This window comes from Acanthopagrus latus, chromosome 15, assembly GCF_904848185.1.
Source record: "Acanthopagrus latus isolate v.2019 chromosome 15, fAcaLat1.1, whole genome shotgun sequence".
NCBI lineage: Eukaryota > Metazoa > Chordata > Actinopteri > Spariformes > Sparidae > Acanthopagrus > Acanthopagrus latus.
In genome coordinates this window covers 4,451,130-4,469,280 of record NC_051053.1, presented here as the reverse complement: position 1 = coordinate 4,469,280, position 18,151 = coordinate 4,451,130, and the positions used below count along the sequence as shown (strand labels likewise).

The 18,151-nt window shown below is 41.9% G+C and overlaps 1 protein-coding gene across 1 annotated transcript; it reads left to right on the top strand.

The window, feature by feature from the left end:
• Nucleotides 1–8,994: 8,994 nt before the first annotated feature.
• Nucleotides 8,995–16,181, top strand: prokr1b (prokineticin receptor 1b). Its single transcript, XM_037124349.1, has 2 exons — nucleotides 8,995–9,409; nucleotides 14,296–16,181. Exons 1-2 carry the CDS (start codon nucleotides 9,015–9,017, stop codon nucleotides 15,017–15,019), a joined length of 1,119 nt encoding a protein of 372 aa, XP_036980244.1. The 5' UTR covers nucleotides 8,995–9,014; the 3' UTR covers nucleotides 15,020–16,181.
• The last annotated feature ends 1,970 nt before the right edge of the window (nucleotides 16,182–18,151 follow it).

The window sequence follows — 18,151 nt, the reverse complement described above, 5'->3', positions numbered from 1 at the left end:
TCTCTTTTCACTCTGTCTTACACTTGCATATAATGCAATGACATTGTTGCGTTTCTTCCCTGAGACCCAGAGCGACACTATCCAGGAGATCTGTTTGTGTTTATCCACCCCGAGGTCATCTGGAATAACACTGCTTAATTAAGGTAATGATTGGAGGAAGGGCTTCTAACAGATGCACAATAGTGCCCAATGGTGGAGATGGTAGCCAAACCCTGGTTGAAGAGAAACACAGAGGCTTGAGACTCCCAGGGAGATTTTCCCTCGGATGACTCCAAGACATAAGAGATTTTTGTAATTATCACTGAGCAAATGTGCATGTGTTCAGACCAAATGCAAAGAGAATATTCACATCGCTCACAGAAATAACCGTGAACCACATCAGTATGAGCCCACAACAAACTGACTGAGATAAATGGATCAGAAGGACGCTGAAATAACAACATCATGATATCGTCTTTACATTTTTGCCATTTATTAGACACTTTTGTCCAAAGCAACTTACAGTAATTCATACATACATTTATATACTGATGGCAGTGGCTGTCATGCAAGGTGCCGACCAGGATATGAGGAGCATTGGGTTCAGGACATCGACATGCAGACCAAAGGTTAAATTGCATTTAGTCAATTTGTATGTAATCTAGTCGCAGGAATAATTTGTATCGTGTTAAGTCTGAACACATAATGCTGTTACTTTTCCATCATTGGCTGGCTACTGGTGCGACCCCTGGAAAAAAAAGAGCTTTTTCAACAAATCAAACCATCACAAGTTGACTTGCAATTTCTAGAACCCAATGAAAAACAGGCTCAGTAAGTATCTGACAGAAAACCAGGAGGCAACACAGTACAAAAATCACAAATATCTACTAATAAAATAAAACCACTGAATGTGGTATTGCAGCCAGAGTAATGTACACAAAATAAGCACAATGTAAAAATGATAAATGATGGAGAGATGCAGCATCTTTCATTTGTCTGTATACATGCAGTGACTGTCAACACTTTTACATAGAAAAGTTTCAAAGAAATTCTTCTAAAACCTACAGTCAGAACAACCATAAAGTTTGTGTATACAATTAAAATAAAAAAAGTATATTTTAAAAAAACCTGCTTGTCTCAGTTTTTTTTATGCAGGACCAAATTGTCACAGCGCGGTGAGGTTGTCTTGTCTTGGGGTCTGTCGTGTGAACTTCCTGTTTTATTTTGTAATTAATTCTCCTCTCGTTTCAGGTCACTTGCCCTTCCTCTCGTGTCCCTGGTCTGACGTCATCCCTGATTCCTGATTGTTTCCACCTGTGTTCCCCTCCCTCATGTGTATAAAGTCTTTGTCTTCCCCTGTCTCCGTGCCAAAGTATTTCGTCTCTACGTCGTATGCCTAAGCCCTTCGAAACCACAGTCTTGATCTCCTTTGTGCTAAGTATTTTCATGGTTTATTTATCTGTATTTTTTGTCCTCTCGTGAAGAGTGATTTTTTTGTTGTAATTTTCTGGTTAAGGTTTTTTGTTTGTATTTTGAGATTTCCTAGCCCTTTTGGTTTTCCTCCTCGTGAGCGAATTTTTGTTGGTTATGTTTCATAAGATAGAATAGATAAGTTTCATAGCCTCTGTGCTTCCTCTTCGGAGTGAATTTTTGTTGTAATTTTTATATTCTCAGATTTTGATTCTAGTATAGTGTAGTCATCCTCCTTCGGGAGCGCTTTTCGTTTTCAGTGTTCTATGTTGTTTGTCTTGTGTGAGTCTCAGTATTTTTCATAGCGTTTGGTTTTCATTCTATCCTGAGAGTCAAAAAATCAGATCAATAAAACTTGATTGTACATCTGCCATTCTGCATCTGAGTCCTCTCCTTTTGTCCAAGCCTGACAGTATACTTTGGCCAGTTATGGACTCAGCAGAGGCAGAGCGACTTTCGGAAATGCTGAGGACCCAGGAAGCTCGGTTAAGCCGCCAAGAAGAGTTCCAGACTGCCATGGCGGCCAACATGGGGCAAATCTCCGCCCAGTTCCAAGAGCTACTGGGACAACTCGGTCGACACAACCAAGCCACCCCGAACGCTTCCACTCCAGCCCACCCGGAAGTACTACCACCATCCGGAGGATCCTCCTGCAAGCTGGCGCCTCCTACGCAGTACGCCGGTGAGCCGGGGCTTTGTCGAACCTTCCTAATAGACTGTTCTATTCACTTCGAGTTTATGCCACAAGCTTTTCTAACGGACCGCGCCAAGGTGGCGTTCATGATTTCGCACCTGACAGGACGAGCTAAAGCTTGGGCGTCGGTGGAATGGAGCCGCAACTCCGCCGTGTGTGACACCATTGCCGGATTCCAGGCGGCTCTAACCCGGATTTTCGACCCCGTGTGTACCAACCGAGAGAAGGCTCAGGAACTCAGCTCGCTGAAACAAGGGACAGACTCGGTATGTGACTATGCCATTCAGTTTCGCACGCTAGCAGCCGAAAGTGGATGGAACAACGCAGCTCTCTACGACATATTTCTGAAAGGCTTGTCAGTAGAGATCCAAGAATTGCTGGTGCCGTTGGATTTACCCACCAGCCTGGACGCACTCATCGCTCTCGCTATACGTACAGACAACCGGCGAAATCAACTCAGACGACATCACGAAGGAAGACGACACAGCCGAGAGGAGCATACGACACCGCGAGAACCAAGATGGCCGACTCCGCTACGATCAAATCCAGAAAAACCCCCTTCTCGCCCTGACGAGGAACCTATGCAGCTAGGAAGAGCCCGACTATCCCAGGAGGAGCGCCAGAAGAGACGCCAAGAGGGAAGGTGCTTTTACTGCGGAGAGACCGGACACCTCGTCAGCGTGTGCCCAGCCAAACGGACCCGGGAGGTGAGTTCGAATCAAGTCGCTAAAATCGCTGTGCGAGCACTCACACCGGTTAAGCTAAATTCACAGTTCGAACTGGATGTTTTGATTGACTCAGGGGCTGATGAAAGCTTGATGGATTGGAATCTAGCTAAGAAACTGAACATTGACTGTGAGCCCCTAGCCAGCCCCATCCGGGCGCGCTCTCTTAACGGAGCAGACATTTTCACGATTTCCCATATAAGCAGCCCGGTCAAATTATCTATTGGAAATCATCACGAAGACATCCAGTTCCATTTATTCACTTCTACCTCCCACTCTCTGATCCTGGGGCAACCTTGGCTTTTTCATCACAATCCCCATATCGACTGGAAGAATGGTCAAATCAGAGAATGGGGGAAAGACTGCGCCAAACATTGTCTTATTGAACCGGTCACAGAGATCAATCTGTTCACTACTAACCCTGTCTCTGACGCAGAATACCCGGACCTGACCTCAGTCCCGAATTGCTATCATCATCTCCGAGAGGTTTTTAACAAGACCAAAGCCCTTTCTCTCCCTCCTCATCGGTCCTACGATTGTGCCATTGACCTGATTCCCGGCTCTACGATTCCTAAGGGACGTCTGTACTCCATCTCCGGACCAGAGAAAGCGGCAATGAACGATTACATCTCCGCATCTCTGAAAGCCGGACTAATTCGCCCCTCATCATCGCCTGCGGGAGCCGGGTTTTTCTTCGCCCATGCATTGACTATAGCCCACTGAATGACATAACCATTAAAAATCGCTACCCACTCCCACTGATGACGTCTGTTTTCGATCAACTGCAACAAGCCCAGGTGTTCACGAAATTAGATCTTCGCAACGCCTATCATCTGGTCAGAATCCGCGAGGGAGACGAATGGAAGACCGGCTTCAACACCCCCAGTGGGCACTATGAGTATTGCGTGATGCCTTTTGGACTGACAAATGCTCCTGCTGTATTTCAGGCAATGATAAATGATGTTCTCCGAGACTTCCTGGACCAATTCGTCTATGTGTACCTGGACGATATTTTGATTTATTCCCCAGACCTCGCCACACACCAAGATCATGTAGCCCAAGTTCTCAGTAGACTCCTTGAACATAAATTGTATGTAAAAGCTGAGAAAAGTGTATTTCATGCCGAGACTGTCTCATTCCTGGGCTTCATTGTAGCCCCTGGAAGAGTTCAGATGGATCCGGCTAAAGTTAGCGCTGTAGCAGAATGGCCCACTCCAGACAGCCGCAAAAAGGTTCAGCAATTCCTCGGATTTGCTAACTTTTATAGGCGGTTTGTCAGAGGTTTCAGCGCAATAGCCGCTCCTCTCCATGCTCTTACCTCCACCCAGGTGCCGTTCAAATGGAGTCCGGAAGCAGACGAGGCATTCCAAAAACTCAAGCATCGCTTCACCACGGCACCCATCCTCACCCTGCCAGATCCCCAAAGACAGTTCGTGGTGGAGGTCGATGCCTCTAATGATGGGGTCGGAGCGGTCCTGTCCCAAAGATCTGAAAGAGACGGCAAGATGCACCCGTGTGCATTCCTGTCCCGACGCCTATCATCAGCGGAACGGAACTACGACGTCGGCAACCGGGAACTGTTGGCGGTAAAGTTGGCATTGGAGGAATGGCGACATTGGTTAGAGGGTGCCGAGCAACCTTTCATTGTCTGGACCGACCATAAGAATCTAGAATTTATCCGTAAAGCCAAAAGATTAAACTCTCGCCAGGCCAGGTGGGCGCTGTTCTTTAACCATTTCTCCTTTACTTTGTCTTACAGGCCGGGATCCAGAAACGTAAAACCTGATGTGCTGTCCAGACTCTTTGATCCCGAGCCTAAGACCAAGGAACCCGAACCCATCCTGCCACTGAATTGTGTGGTAGGAGTGGTGACTTGGCCTATAGAAAATGAGGTAAAGCAGGCTAATGGTGGTGTTCCGTCACCTCGTGGCTGCCCCGACGATCGTTTGTATGTACCCGCTGAGCTGCGGCCACAGGTGATCCATTGGGCTCACACCTCACTGCTTTCATGCCATCCGGGGGTCAAACGCACCATGTATGTCATTTCCCGGAGGTTCTGGTGGCCAGCGATGGAGTCGGAGGTCCGGGAGTACGTAGAGGCTTGTTCGGTCTGCGCCCGAAATAAGACATCTTCCAGAGCACGCACTGGCTTACTACAACCACTCCCCATCCCATCCAGGCCATGGTCGGACATCTCTTTGGACTTCGTCACAGGGCTCCCGGTCTCACAGGGAAACACCACGGTTCTCACGGTGGTGGACCGCTTCTCAAAGATGGTGCATTTCATCGCACTGCCGAAACTACCGTCAGCCAAAGAGACAGCCGAAGTCATGATGACACAAGTCTTTCGTATCCATGGATTTCCAAAAGACATTGTTTCAGACCGGGGGCCCCAGTTCGTATCCAAGTTCTGGAGCGAATTCTGCAGCCTGATTGGGGCCACAGCCAGCTTGACCTCAGGTTATCACCCTGAAGCAAACGGCCAGACCGAACGCCTTAACCAACAGTTGGAAACCGGCCTCCGATGTGTGGTACACCAGAACCCCTCAACATGGAGCAAACACCTGGTCTGGGTTGAGTATGCACACAATTCATTGCCCACTTCAGCTACAGGTCTGTCCCCTTTTCATTGTGCTTTTGGTTATCAGCCACCTTTGTTCCCAGACAATGAAAGGGAAGCTTCGGTACCCTCAGCCTACGCCATGGTCCAACGCTGCCGTCGCATCTGGGCAGCCGCCAGACAGGTCTTGATTCGCCAGGGAGATTGGGTGAAAAGATATGCAGACCGGAAGAGACGTCCGGCTCCTAACTACCGTCCAGGACAAAGGGTATGGTTATCAGCTAAAGACCTGAACCTCAAGGTAGCTTCGAAGAAGCTAGCTCCGCGATTTGTTGGTCCTTTCCCAGTCACCAGAAACATTGGTCCAGCAGCGGTTCGTCTGCGTCTGCCTCGGTCCCTTCGAGTTCATCCCACATTCCATGTCAGTCAACTCAAACCAGTGAGAGAAAGCAGGATGGTGCCTACCACCACGCCCCGACCACCACCCGAGGTCATCGAAGGAGGTCCGGTGTATAAGGTCAGACGGCTATTGGCAGTCCGGAACAGGGGCCGAGGCAGGCAATATCTGGTTGACTGGGAAGGGTATGGACCTGAGGAACGTCAATGGGTGCCATCCCGACACATCGTAGACCCACAGTTAATAACTGACTTCCACCGAGACCATCCTGGTCAGCCTGGGCCGTCAGGAGTCGGCCCTAGAGGGGGGGGTACTGTCACAGCGCGGTGAGGTTGTCTTGTCTTGGGGTCTGTCGTGTGAACTTCCTGTTTTATTTTGTAATTAATTCTCCTCTCGTTTCAGGTCACTTGCCCTTCCTCTTGTGTCCCTGGTCTGACGTCATCCCTGATTCCTGATTGTTTCCACCTGTGTTCCCCTCCCTCATGTGTATAAAGTCTTTGTCTTCCCCTGTCTCCGTGCCAAAGTATTTCGTCTCTACGTCGTATGCCTAAGCCCTTCGAAACCACAGTCTTGATCTCCTTTGTGCTAAGTATTTTCATGGTTTATTTATCTGTATTTTTTGTCCTCTCGTGAAGAGTGATTTTTTTGTTGTAATTTTCTGGTTAAGGTTTTTTGTTTGTATTTTGAGATTTCCTAGCCCTTTTGGTTTTCCTCCTCGTGAGCGAATTTTTGTTGGTTATGTTTCATAAGATAGAATAGATAAGTTTCATAGCCTCTGTGCTTCCTCTTCGGAGTGAATTTTTGTTGTAATTTTTATATTCTCAGATTTTGATTCTAGTATAGTGTAGTCATCCTCCTTCGGGAGCGCTTTTCGTTTTCAGTGTTCTATGTTGTTTGTCTTGTGTGAGTCTCAGTATTTTTCATAGCGTTTGGTTTTCATTCTATCCTGAGAGTCAAAAAATCAGATCAATAAAACTTGATTGTACATCTGCCATTCTGCATCTGAGTCCTCTCCTTTTGTCCAAGCCTGACACAAATAACTTCTAGATGTGACAGAACTACATTAATATGACAGAATCAGAATTACTGCACAGAACCAACATTTGGTTGTGAATTTGATTACTGTAACCATTCAGCTACAACTATTCAAACGAATGGCAAGCTTCCCTTTCATCCTCCTCACTGTCGACAAGCTCCTGCACAGGATGCACCGCAATTTGGACCATGATGCAAAATATATATATATTTTTTTCTCTCTTTTACGCCAAGTAATGCACCCACTAATCAGGTCTCTTTGCAAATGCTTTTAGGGGGAACACTGCTGGCTCAAAATTGAGATGATCGTTTTCTTGGCTGAAGAAAATGGGTCCATAATGAATGCTGTCAAATATTGCATCCACCTGTTGAGATATGTCTCAAGGAGGCCTGGATGACATAAATGAAGGAGTGCCTGTGTGTGTGTCTTGGTGTTCTGCACCATCCCTCAGCAACGTGAGAGATGTGAGGAAACGCACGCACGCCACGGACAGTGGCTTCAGACGCATCCATCTAGCCCGTGAACTTTTGATTGTCACAGCCCTGGCGTGTACGCGCAACCGCCTGTCTCCCTCACGCCTCCTGGGAGACGCGCCACGTGTGTTTTTTTTTTTTTTTTTTTTTATGTCTCCACCGCGCGTCATCCTGGTATTTTCTCACTTGAAGCTGAAGAGAAACAGACGCAACTTTTCGTCTTTCTAAGAAGCGAAGGAGGAGGAGGGGGTGGAGGAGAGCGGAGCGGATAGGCTGCAGATACAATTAATTCTGAGGGAGGCTGATGGAGCGACCCCGCTGTCTCCACTATAGAGACGATAACAGATAACAGAGAACTAATACCTGTTATAAGACACTGTTATTTTTATTCTTTTTATTATTATTATTATTATTATTATTATTATTATTATTATTATTCAGTCGAGGAAAGGCGCGGAATCTTTTGTTTGCTGGTAAGTGCCTTTTTGAATTGCCCATGTTTTCATTCATTGTGCTTTTAGAGATGGGAAATACTCGGAAGAAGGAAAACATACCTCAGCGTCAGCCCGAAGTTGCCCTTGAGTGTGCTTTTGATTTATTTTATTTCATATTTAAATTCACAGTCTGTCACAGTCTTCCCCTCAATGGTGCAATTGTGTCTTGGAACTCGTGTGCCCAATACTCCAGCTGAGACCCCCTGCAGTTCAACGGAGCCACTTTTAGTTATAATCTGCCTCAGAGCCCGACTATAATGCAAAGTAAATTTGTTCTAGTTATGCAGATATAAAATATTCGTGCGTGGCATTATGTTAAAAATAAGATAGAAATAACATCTATTTTTTTTTAAATTTATTTTTACCCATTACAAAGTAATCTTTGCAAAACCAAATGACATCATCTTCATTTTTCTCCTAGTGTGTGCTTTTTTAAATATATATATATATATATATATATATATATATATATATATATATATATATATATATATATATATATTATTGTTATCTTTTGCCACTGTAACAACACAGTTATTCTATGCTCTTGTTAAATGTATTCTTTCTTTCCATGAATTGGTTAAAATTCTAGTTTTGCTTCTTCCCCTCATTTGACTCGAGCGAGCCCCCCCTTGCAGCAGAGGAAATGCCCTGTCATCACGTTAAGTCTAGTCTGTGACACTGGCTTGCTGTAAAGTGACAAGCTCCTCATAAATTACATAAAAGCCTTTGCCAGTCATGATGACCTCACCCAAAAACATTTTTTCATCAGAGGATATCATAGAAATGTCACACGTGTCAGCATGATTCCACCCAGAGCCCTGAGATCTTGTAATTTGTTTTGATTGTGTCTTGTTGCCATCCTGACCCCTGCATGACTAAAGCCGAGACGGAAATCTTTCTTTTCTAGGTGAGGATTTGCTGCTGTTCTTGAGAGATGATTCACCTTCTTCAAATTTCCATTTCCACAGAAACAACTTAATTAATAGCTAGGTTTCGAGGATACACTGGCACCATGCACAACAAAGCATAATTGTTCTGTCAATTTGTTGGAGCGAATTGTCAAAAAAAAAAAAAAAAAGTCTTTCTAAACCAAAATAAGAGTGCGTGTGAAGACATGGGGGACTCCAACATCAGCCACATGGATGCCTATAGAGAGATGCAGGAGAGTCTACCAACAGGCAAGATGGATCACTACATGGACAACTATGATATGGACTATGGCATCCCTCCTGGTGATATCCCAGACACCACACAGGGCCAGGCCTTCTTTGTGGCCACCATCGTCATTGGTTTGGTGCTTGTCTGCATCATGCTCGTCTGTGGTTTGGGAAACTTCATATTCATCGCCACGCTGACGCGCTACAAAAAGCTCCGCAACCTCACCAACCTGCTCATCGCCAACCTGGCCATCTCGGACTTCATTGTGGCAGTGGTGTGCTGCCCGTTCCTGGTGGACTACTATGTGGTGAAGCAGCTCTCCTGGGATCATGGTCTAGTGCTGTGCGCCTCTGTCAACTATCTCCGGACAGTGTCACTCTACGTGTCCACGAACGCATTGCTTGCCATTGCAGTTGACAGGTGAGTCTGTTATATCTTTGATATCTCTGGTTGGTCTATGAATGTGTCCCTGTGATCATGTTGGGACTCACACAAGATATCTTCCAAGTATTGTGTGCAGATTCAGATCAATAAATCTCCTATGTTTTTATCGGTCAAAATCTCCCGATCCAGTGAACTTAACATTGCAGTAAACCACCTTTTGTGCTATTTCCAAGAAAAAATAGAGATATTAATACAAATGCCTTTTTTGTCATATTTATTGGAAAATATAGGAAACTGAATTTTAGATTCAGACAACAGCTTTGACTATGATTGCTCTTTTAAATACCAATGACTGTATTGTAAAAGCAATATCTTAAACATGGTGTCTCATTGGATACAATAAAGCTACAACAGACCATTAACCAAATTGAAATATACCTGAATTACCTGAAGTACCTGAATGCTGTTGCTAAATACTATACCTGCACAAGAACCCGCTGGTTCATAGCTGCTGATATATTCAGTCTCATGGGGATGTTTTGCTTTTATCTATGATGCAATTAATTTCATGGCCTTAACTGGCATGAAGTTGAAATTTCGGACCTCAGTATAACATATGAAAGTAAAATATTCATGTATCACTTGTACTTCAAAGGCTATGTAAAGTCCAACATTTTTTTATGGGTATATATCGAAGAGGGAAAACGAAATAACAAATGGCTACGGGAGGTTGTTAATTCAAAATGTACAAAGACAAGCTGCAAGCAGAATTAGGGAAAGGGACGTGAACTGTGACAATAGGGAACTTTAACATGAAATTGAAATTGAATGCTTGGTGTATGAATCTATGAATATCTATGCAAAATCCAACCAAACTGTTTTTAGTACAACCCTGTTTTCAAAATGTGGGATAGTGTGTGTGTATATATATATATATATATATATATATATATATATATATATATATATATATATATATATATATATATATATATATATATATATATATATATATTTTTTTTTTTTTTTCATGAAGCATTGCATAGTAAAAAACTAAAAACTTCTGTATTCTGCATTCTAAACAACCCAACTTTTTGAGAATCAGGGTTGAACATGCGCAGTCCCTTAACTGACCATAAGGTGTATTCTACTGGGATTCAACATTTAAAATAAAAATAAAAATACACACTCATGAACAATACAACAATCAGTATTACCAAATGTGTGGAAGTCTGCAGTCGAAGTTGCTATTTTAAAGTGAAACTCCCACCAAAATGCAACCTAGGCTTTTTTTGTGAATGTACCCGAGTCAAATCTTCGTGTAAAAGCATAGTAATGAAGAAAGCACCACTTTGAAGATTGACCGTATTTTCATTTTTGGGTCAAAATCATTTTAAATGGGAGTGCTAGGGACACTTTTACAATAGCGTCAAAATAGACATTTTTTCTTTAAAGTATTTTTTTGGCCTTTTTCTGGCTTTATTGACAGTATAGCTTGAAGAGTGTGACAGGAAACAGGGTAAGAGAGGGGGAGTGACACGCAGCAAAGGGACCCGAGCTGGGAGTCAAGCCCGGGTCCGCTGCAGAGCCTCGGCACATGGGTCACGCGTGCTACCAAAAACCACTAAACACTAAGAAGGCTATAGTTAACTATGTGGTGAACAATAGACCAATCAAGACTTATATTTTTTGCTGATGCTAGGGTTAATTTCAATCAAGCACCCATCATGTGTAAACGTAGTCACTTGACAAATCTTAATTTTGGGGAATCTTGTTGTTGATCTTGATTTATAGTGGATGTATACTGTCATGCATGACTTATGCTGGGTTCCAGAGGTTGGAATTTCCTAGTTGAAACCTCCAACTTCAACCTCAAAGTGTTCCATGTGCAAGATGCCAGAAGTGAATAAAACAACTTGTCTGGCCATAACAAATTGATATCACTTTGGCAAATACACACAGAACTGACCCCCTCATCAGTGCAGTCTCCTCACATAAATAAGCAAAAAAGACACGGGAAAACAACACATGAGGTAACAGACAGCATTATACATTTTATTTTATGGTACTTTTAGACTTGAGAATGTCTTTATTTAATACATTTAATTCCCACGTCTTATACAAATACTGTGGCCTACAAATACACTTCCAATGGCTGACTTCAGACAACTGCTCGCTCACCCTGAGTTTATAAGTAGAAATTCCTACTCCAAATGGCATTTCATTGTACATTTCTTAGTAAGAGCTCAGAAATGTTCATGTTCCGAGATGTCTAGGATGCAGCATTGGTAACACCTGTGCTTTTCCCATTCCAAAAGGTAGACTGTCATTATTCACATACACTGAAATGGTCCCTGGGAGTAACAAAGCCCAACACGCCAAGCTAAAGGCCGTGACTGCTTTGGGAGAGGCAGAGATCATGAGTTATATTTGGATTATGCTACAAATATAGTAAGCTAGCCTAACATAGCACTTGCTCCTTATAGTTGATTGAGCTGTTTGATAAGAAAGACCAAGTTTGCGATGGATCTCTGAGTGATTTTTTGCTTTTCTTCAGCACTTTCAAAGTGAGCCCCCTTCCAATTTTGTATGCTAAAAGTTCAATATTCAAAAGTTCACAAATTGAAACACTGACTTTAAGTGAACCCTGGTCTCCTGAATGCAACCTCCACCACATCCAGTTGTACACTGTTCCTTGCACTATATTAATGGGTTGGGTAAACACTCTATGTGTTAATATATGCCACATATATCTGTATTATATTTATTTCAAACATTTGATCTACTTCCAGAGGATTCTTTACATTTCTTTCTTTACATTTAGACTTTGTGAAAATTCCTTGGAGTACACACATTAATGTAGGGAGACATAATGTATGTGGGTGCATGAGTGTGCACAACACTGACAGTTTCATAAAAATGCATGATTTAGTTTTACAATGCTGAGGCTGGATGATGACTGTTTAGTCTGCCAAAGTAATTATTAAAAATTACCGCTCAGTCAATACATCCTTCGACATAACTACTGGGTGCAGGAGGTTATGGAGAATGTATAAATGATAATGCTGCTGCAGAATCGGAAAACACAGTCCAAAAATACATATGGAATGTTTGAAATAACATTAAGTTAATCATTTAGATGAGTAATCTATGCAAAATGTCATAGGCCACCTCCCCTGTTCAAAGGCAGTTGTTCCAGTTTGACGTAGATGGATTATTTGACTCTTTTAACCATCTGTCTTCTCAGGTCAAGATGTTCACATTGTTGTCCTCAAAGGGATGATTTTCCCCCTCAGACTTAAGTGGACAGCAGAGCCTTGACCAGACGAATTACCCCTCCTGTGTCGGGCCATTCGTTTATGGAGAGGTTTAATTTGTAACCCCAATGTGCAAATCTGTGCAGCCCTGCCTGCACTGATCAGCATAAACTACATTCTGCTGCTTATACCTGGGTGTCTCATTCTTAGGATGGACAAGTTTCATCCTTAGTGTATTGGCAGGTTTGAAGTGAACTGGGATATGTTAATTGAAGATCCTGTCACATCTGGGTCCAGTGTTATAGTTTTGTCTGATGAATGACAATATTGTTCTTTTCCTGTCTCTTCCCCTCCGTCTGCTCTGAATCTATCAGAGGTTTTGAACAAAGCTCCAGTATGGGGGGATATAAAAGCAAAGGGTTAAAAACAGGGTTTAAAAGGCTGCAACTCTCCTCTGGTTAGTTAGAACTGAAGAAGCGTGAAGGTGAAACGTCATCACAAACTGATGTCCAGTTGCCTGCGGTATAGCATTTTGAATTACCATGACATGGATGACTGGTATCCTTCTTCAGCGTGGTACATTGAAGGGTATCAGGGTGAATGGTATCTGTCTAAGCCACTCCATTACATACATGTTTAGTTCTAGATACATGTTTTCAATACATAACATTGTTATGACATAATGAGATTTGTTTGTAGTTAGAAGCTACAATACGTATTAAAGATTGTTACATGCCTGGGGTTTGTATTTACAACAGCAGTGTTGCACTCAGAAACTGTGGGGGGGAAAAATACAAAATGAAAAATACCCATTTCTACATAATATTGCTGTAAGTGGAGGAGTCTGTGAATGCTTATGACTGGTGTCCTTAAGTGTCATTTTCATCATGTCATTGCAAAGTTGACAACCATGATGTCATTATTATTATTTAATTTTGATAGTTTGATGTCAGCTAATAGGAGCACTAGCTCCAAGTGCTAACCGAGTTAACTAGCTAATGGTTGCTAAAAGTTAGCACCAGTTAGCTTTCTTTAGCAACACATAAAACTCCAGTCACCTTGTAACTTATTCCATGTCATCAAACTAGCTTTATAACATTTAAACATTTTAATGACAAGCCCAAGTTTTACCAATGTAGTTAAGGTCAAGAAACCTAAACACAACACAATTATAATGGTGTCATGACACCCAGTGTCAAAACCAACCACAAATGCTAGTTAAATGTAATATTAACACATGAAGTTAAATAGCATGACACAGTAAGTAGGTGCGCTTTGTCGTGTTCATGACAGAGTCATGTCATATAGTCATATATATAATATGTTATATATAATATAAACTAACTTTTACACCTCTAAAAAACATGAATCACTAAGAATTTTATGTTGGTGAATTTACAAGGCCTGCCAGTGCACAGTGATGCTTTTACATATGGTTCAGAGATTCTTCCTAAAATGCAAAGAGCCTGTGTACTTTTTGAATCCAGAGAAAAGACACTTTTCTGATATAAACATTTTAGTTAACTGAATCATAGACCACTCTATATTGTAGTTTTATCTTCCACGAGTGACTGAGAGCCATTTGATTGCCCAATCAAATTATTTGTTTTGTTATGTACCCACTCCTTGCTTATTTGATGTAACAATAAGTCTCTGTTTTTCCAGGTTCATGGCTATAGTCCATCCTCTGCGGCCTCGTATGAAGTATCAAACCGCCTACTGCCTGATAACAGGGGTATGGATTGTCCCCATTCTGATATCTATTCCCTCTGCTTACTTTGCCTCTGAGACCATGTATCCTCATGGTGGCACCACCCCCACCACTCACAAAGTCTTCTGTGCCCAGATCTGGCCTGTTGACCAGCAGGCCTACTACCGGTCCTACTTCTTGTTTGTTTTTGCTGTGGAGTTTGTTGTGCCTGTAATCATCATGGCTATGTGTTACGCACAAATTTCACGTGAGCTCTGGTTCAAGAATGTCCCAGGTTTTCAGACGGAGCAGATCAGGAAGCGGTTGCGTTGTCGCCGCAAGACAGTGATGGTCCTGATAGCGATCTTGACAGCATACATCCTATGCTGGGCACCGTACTATGGCTTCACCATCCTGCGAGATTTCCATCCGACACTCATCTCCCGTCAGAAGAACTCACTCGTCGCCTTCTACATCATAGAGTGTATTGCAATGAGCAACAGCATGATCAATACCTTTTGTTTTGTCAGTGTCAAGAACAACACAGTTAAGTACCTGAAGAAGATTGTACTGCTGCGGTGGAGGTCAACATATGCCCCCAATAAGACTGTAGACGAGATGGATATTCGGACCTCCTCCATGCCTGTAACGGAAGAAATTGAGTGCATTCACCTGAGGTGTAGAGAAGAAAACCTGTAATACAACACTCGTTTAGATTTGGACTGCTGATATGCAGAAGCCACATGACGTTTGACCGTCATGATTTTAACATGGCACATTTCTCATGTTTAAATCACATTTTGGAAAGATTATAGGCATCCTGAACCACAAGGAAAGGTCAAACCCTCACAATATATTGATTACTGGAGTCACATAGCTCTGATGGATTGTTGAGTCTCATTGCTAAGTTACCATATACCGACACTATGGGTTGGTATAATGTCCCAAATTCTCACCCAGAGTGTTGGTGATTGACTCAACAATCAACTCTTCCTCTCCAGAACTGTCATCCATACTTAGAGCTTACTACACATGGTACTGCTGTTTGGAGTATTATGAGAATGTAATTGTTTTGCATACAGTGACTATAAACTTGTGATATGTGATATGTTGTAGCATGTGGATAAGACGGTAGCTTTGTAAATAACAGCTACTTCTGGTCTCTACTGATCCACGATGATGACTACATAAAGTTAATCAGTGTATCTCTTATATCTGTGTTGCTTGTGTTGCTTTTCATTAAAGTCAAATAAGACTTAATACTAAAATAATTTAACTGACAACCATTTTGTACCTTTATTTGTGTTTTTTTTTTTTTGCTTTTCTTTTTGCCTCTAAGAAATGATTAATGATTTGTCAGTAGAGATGTAATTATGTGGAATGTAGCGTATTGAGAAGGTCTTTCGAATGTCCTAAAGAGAAAATATTTGTTTCTTGTTTATCTGTCTGTGAAAAGAGTTGCATGCTTTCTTTGTACATGAATAAATGTGTGCTTATGTTAATAAACAATGCAATACTGGAAAGAAAACTATAATTAGATTTGTTTTTTTCCTGTATATTGCCATTCCCTGTATAAAATCGATGGACTTTATCATCAGCTGTTGATCTTTAAATGTGTGATACTTTACAGCATACAGCATTGCAATTATCATCATAAACCTTGTCATGTATGGACATGAACATAAATAGTTCTGGGACAAAGATCAGCAATCTCATTTGTTTTTTTTTTGTTTTTTTTCAACTGTCCCAGGTTTCTTGAAGACTTGTTTATGTAATAAATATTAGAATCAGGAGTGGTGGGATTTATCACTCAGTTATGCATAGTCTCACTCAGTACGGTTATTTAAAAAAGTAAATTTACTGCATCTTTAACAGGAAGAATAAAGATCTACCTGGAATGTGTGTCCTTGTTAATAATTTAGATAGGTGTTTATCTTTCTGGTGGATAAATTGGTAATGCAGTGGTTGTTAAGAAGAATAAAAGTATCTCCTTTTTAAACATCAGCCGTGGGTTTTGGATGTCCTTCTTTCAAAATCAGCATGCAAGGGTTTCATCCTCATTTCACTTTATGCACTGCAAAGCAACTGTTTTTTTTTTTTTTTTTTTAATCTGAAATCCTGACACCCGTGGTTAAATGCATTGACAACCTGTCCCACTCATGAATTTTACATTTCCTAATGTTGCTGAATATAGAGGGGGAAATTCATGCAAGCTTTTTTCTGTGATTAGATACTTTGGGACTATCACTGCATTGAACATCCCAAATATTTGATACTGAAATGAGTTAAAGTATCACAAGATGGATCTTTTATTATTTAGAGTGGCATGCCCTTGTCTCAGCTTATAGAGTAAAATCAGAATAAGTTCTTTGTAAAGTTCCTGAGTCATTCAGATGTTGGATAACCAGCCCTGTAGCATCTGTCCATAGAAAGGGCCTGTTTGGTATTCACCAAGAGGTTAAGTCAAGTTGTCAGCCCTAGTATGTACTAGTTTAAGTTTTTGTTGATAGGTCATGTGGCATACCAAGAAGGAAACCTGTCACCAAAAATAACTTAATATTCCTTGCATGATATTAAGTTATAACATTAAGTTAGTCCAAATAGACTATGTTGAAAATTACAGTGTGTAGGATCAGATGAGGGAGAACTGGAATATAATAGTTAGTTAGTCGTTTTAATGTTTTTTTTATCTTTACTCTATAACAAAGTACCTTAAATGAAACCTTTATAGAGGAACTGGTCCAACTTTCACAGATTCCACCTAGTGGCCCGTCAAGGGGAAGATGAGATAAGGTGTATTCAGTTGTTTTCAATCTGCAGCCTTACTGCCAGATGCCACTTTACAGTACATGCTTGACCTGTCATATGGTTAAGGTTGAGACAAAAACATGCCATTGTGCTGCAATGTAGAAGAATTTTACTTGAAAATGTGTTTGAACATGACTAAAATTATCAACAGAGTTTGAAGGAATAACAGAATTGCCATTATGATGTGAATATATTTATTGAAGAGATTTTCACTTAAGTTTGCATGCTAGCCAGCTAGCTCAGGCCCACATCTCCTGTGCTAGTGGCGTAAGAGACCAACACTCCCCAGTGCTCCACGCTCAACATCTCCGGTTAGCGGCGTGGCTAAATGGGCTAACTTAGCTTAGCGGTCACTCTGGCGATACGATGCTCTCTATTTGTTTTGACTGATTGTTTTTCAACTGGTGGCCAATTCTTACATGTGGGACCTTTAAGGTTTCAGTCACACTGCCTACAATTGCATGTATGTGGAAATCTGATTTGCTACCCAGCAATTTGCTGCCTTGCATATTAGCACAGGGGAAAATAATTAATTCATAGGATGCTCGGCAGAAGCAGGAAAGATTTGTTTTGTTAGCCAGAGATGATCAGTTTAACGGCTGGACAGTCTTTCAATCTAACAGGAAGTATAGGGTCAAGCTAGGGCAACATCCCCTGAATGAAGGGGGACGTGGCAACACTACTTATCAGACACTTTCATCACCACTATTATTATCTGGAGGCTGTTTAGTGGCAGTTCACATCTCTCTTAAATGGACACAGATTGTTTTCCCACAACTGACTTATGTCTAATGAGTAATTTGACCACAGCAGCTGTCATCTGGGTTTCTGTCAAGGTGAAAATTACGGATCAAATCACCTGGGACTCACCTGTAAACTAAGGACATTTCTTGCCTAACACATAATTTTAAAAGGACATTCACAAAGTATTTAGAAGAGTTATGCTTTTAATTTGCATGGTTATGTAAGAGCATGTGTACTAATGGACCACCAGGCTTTCAGACCCTGCATCCTCCACAAAGC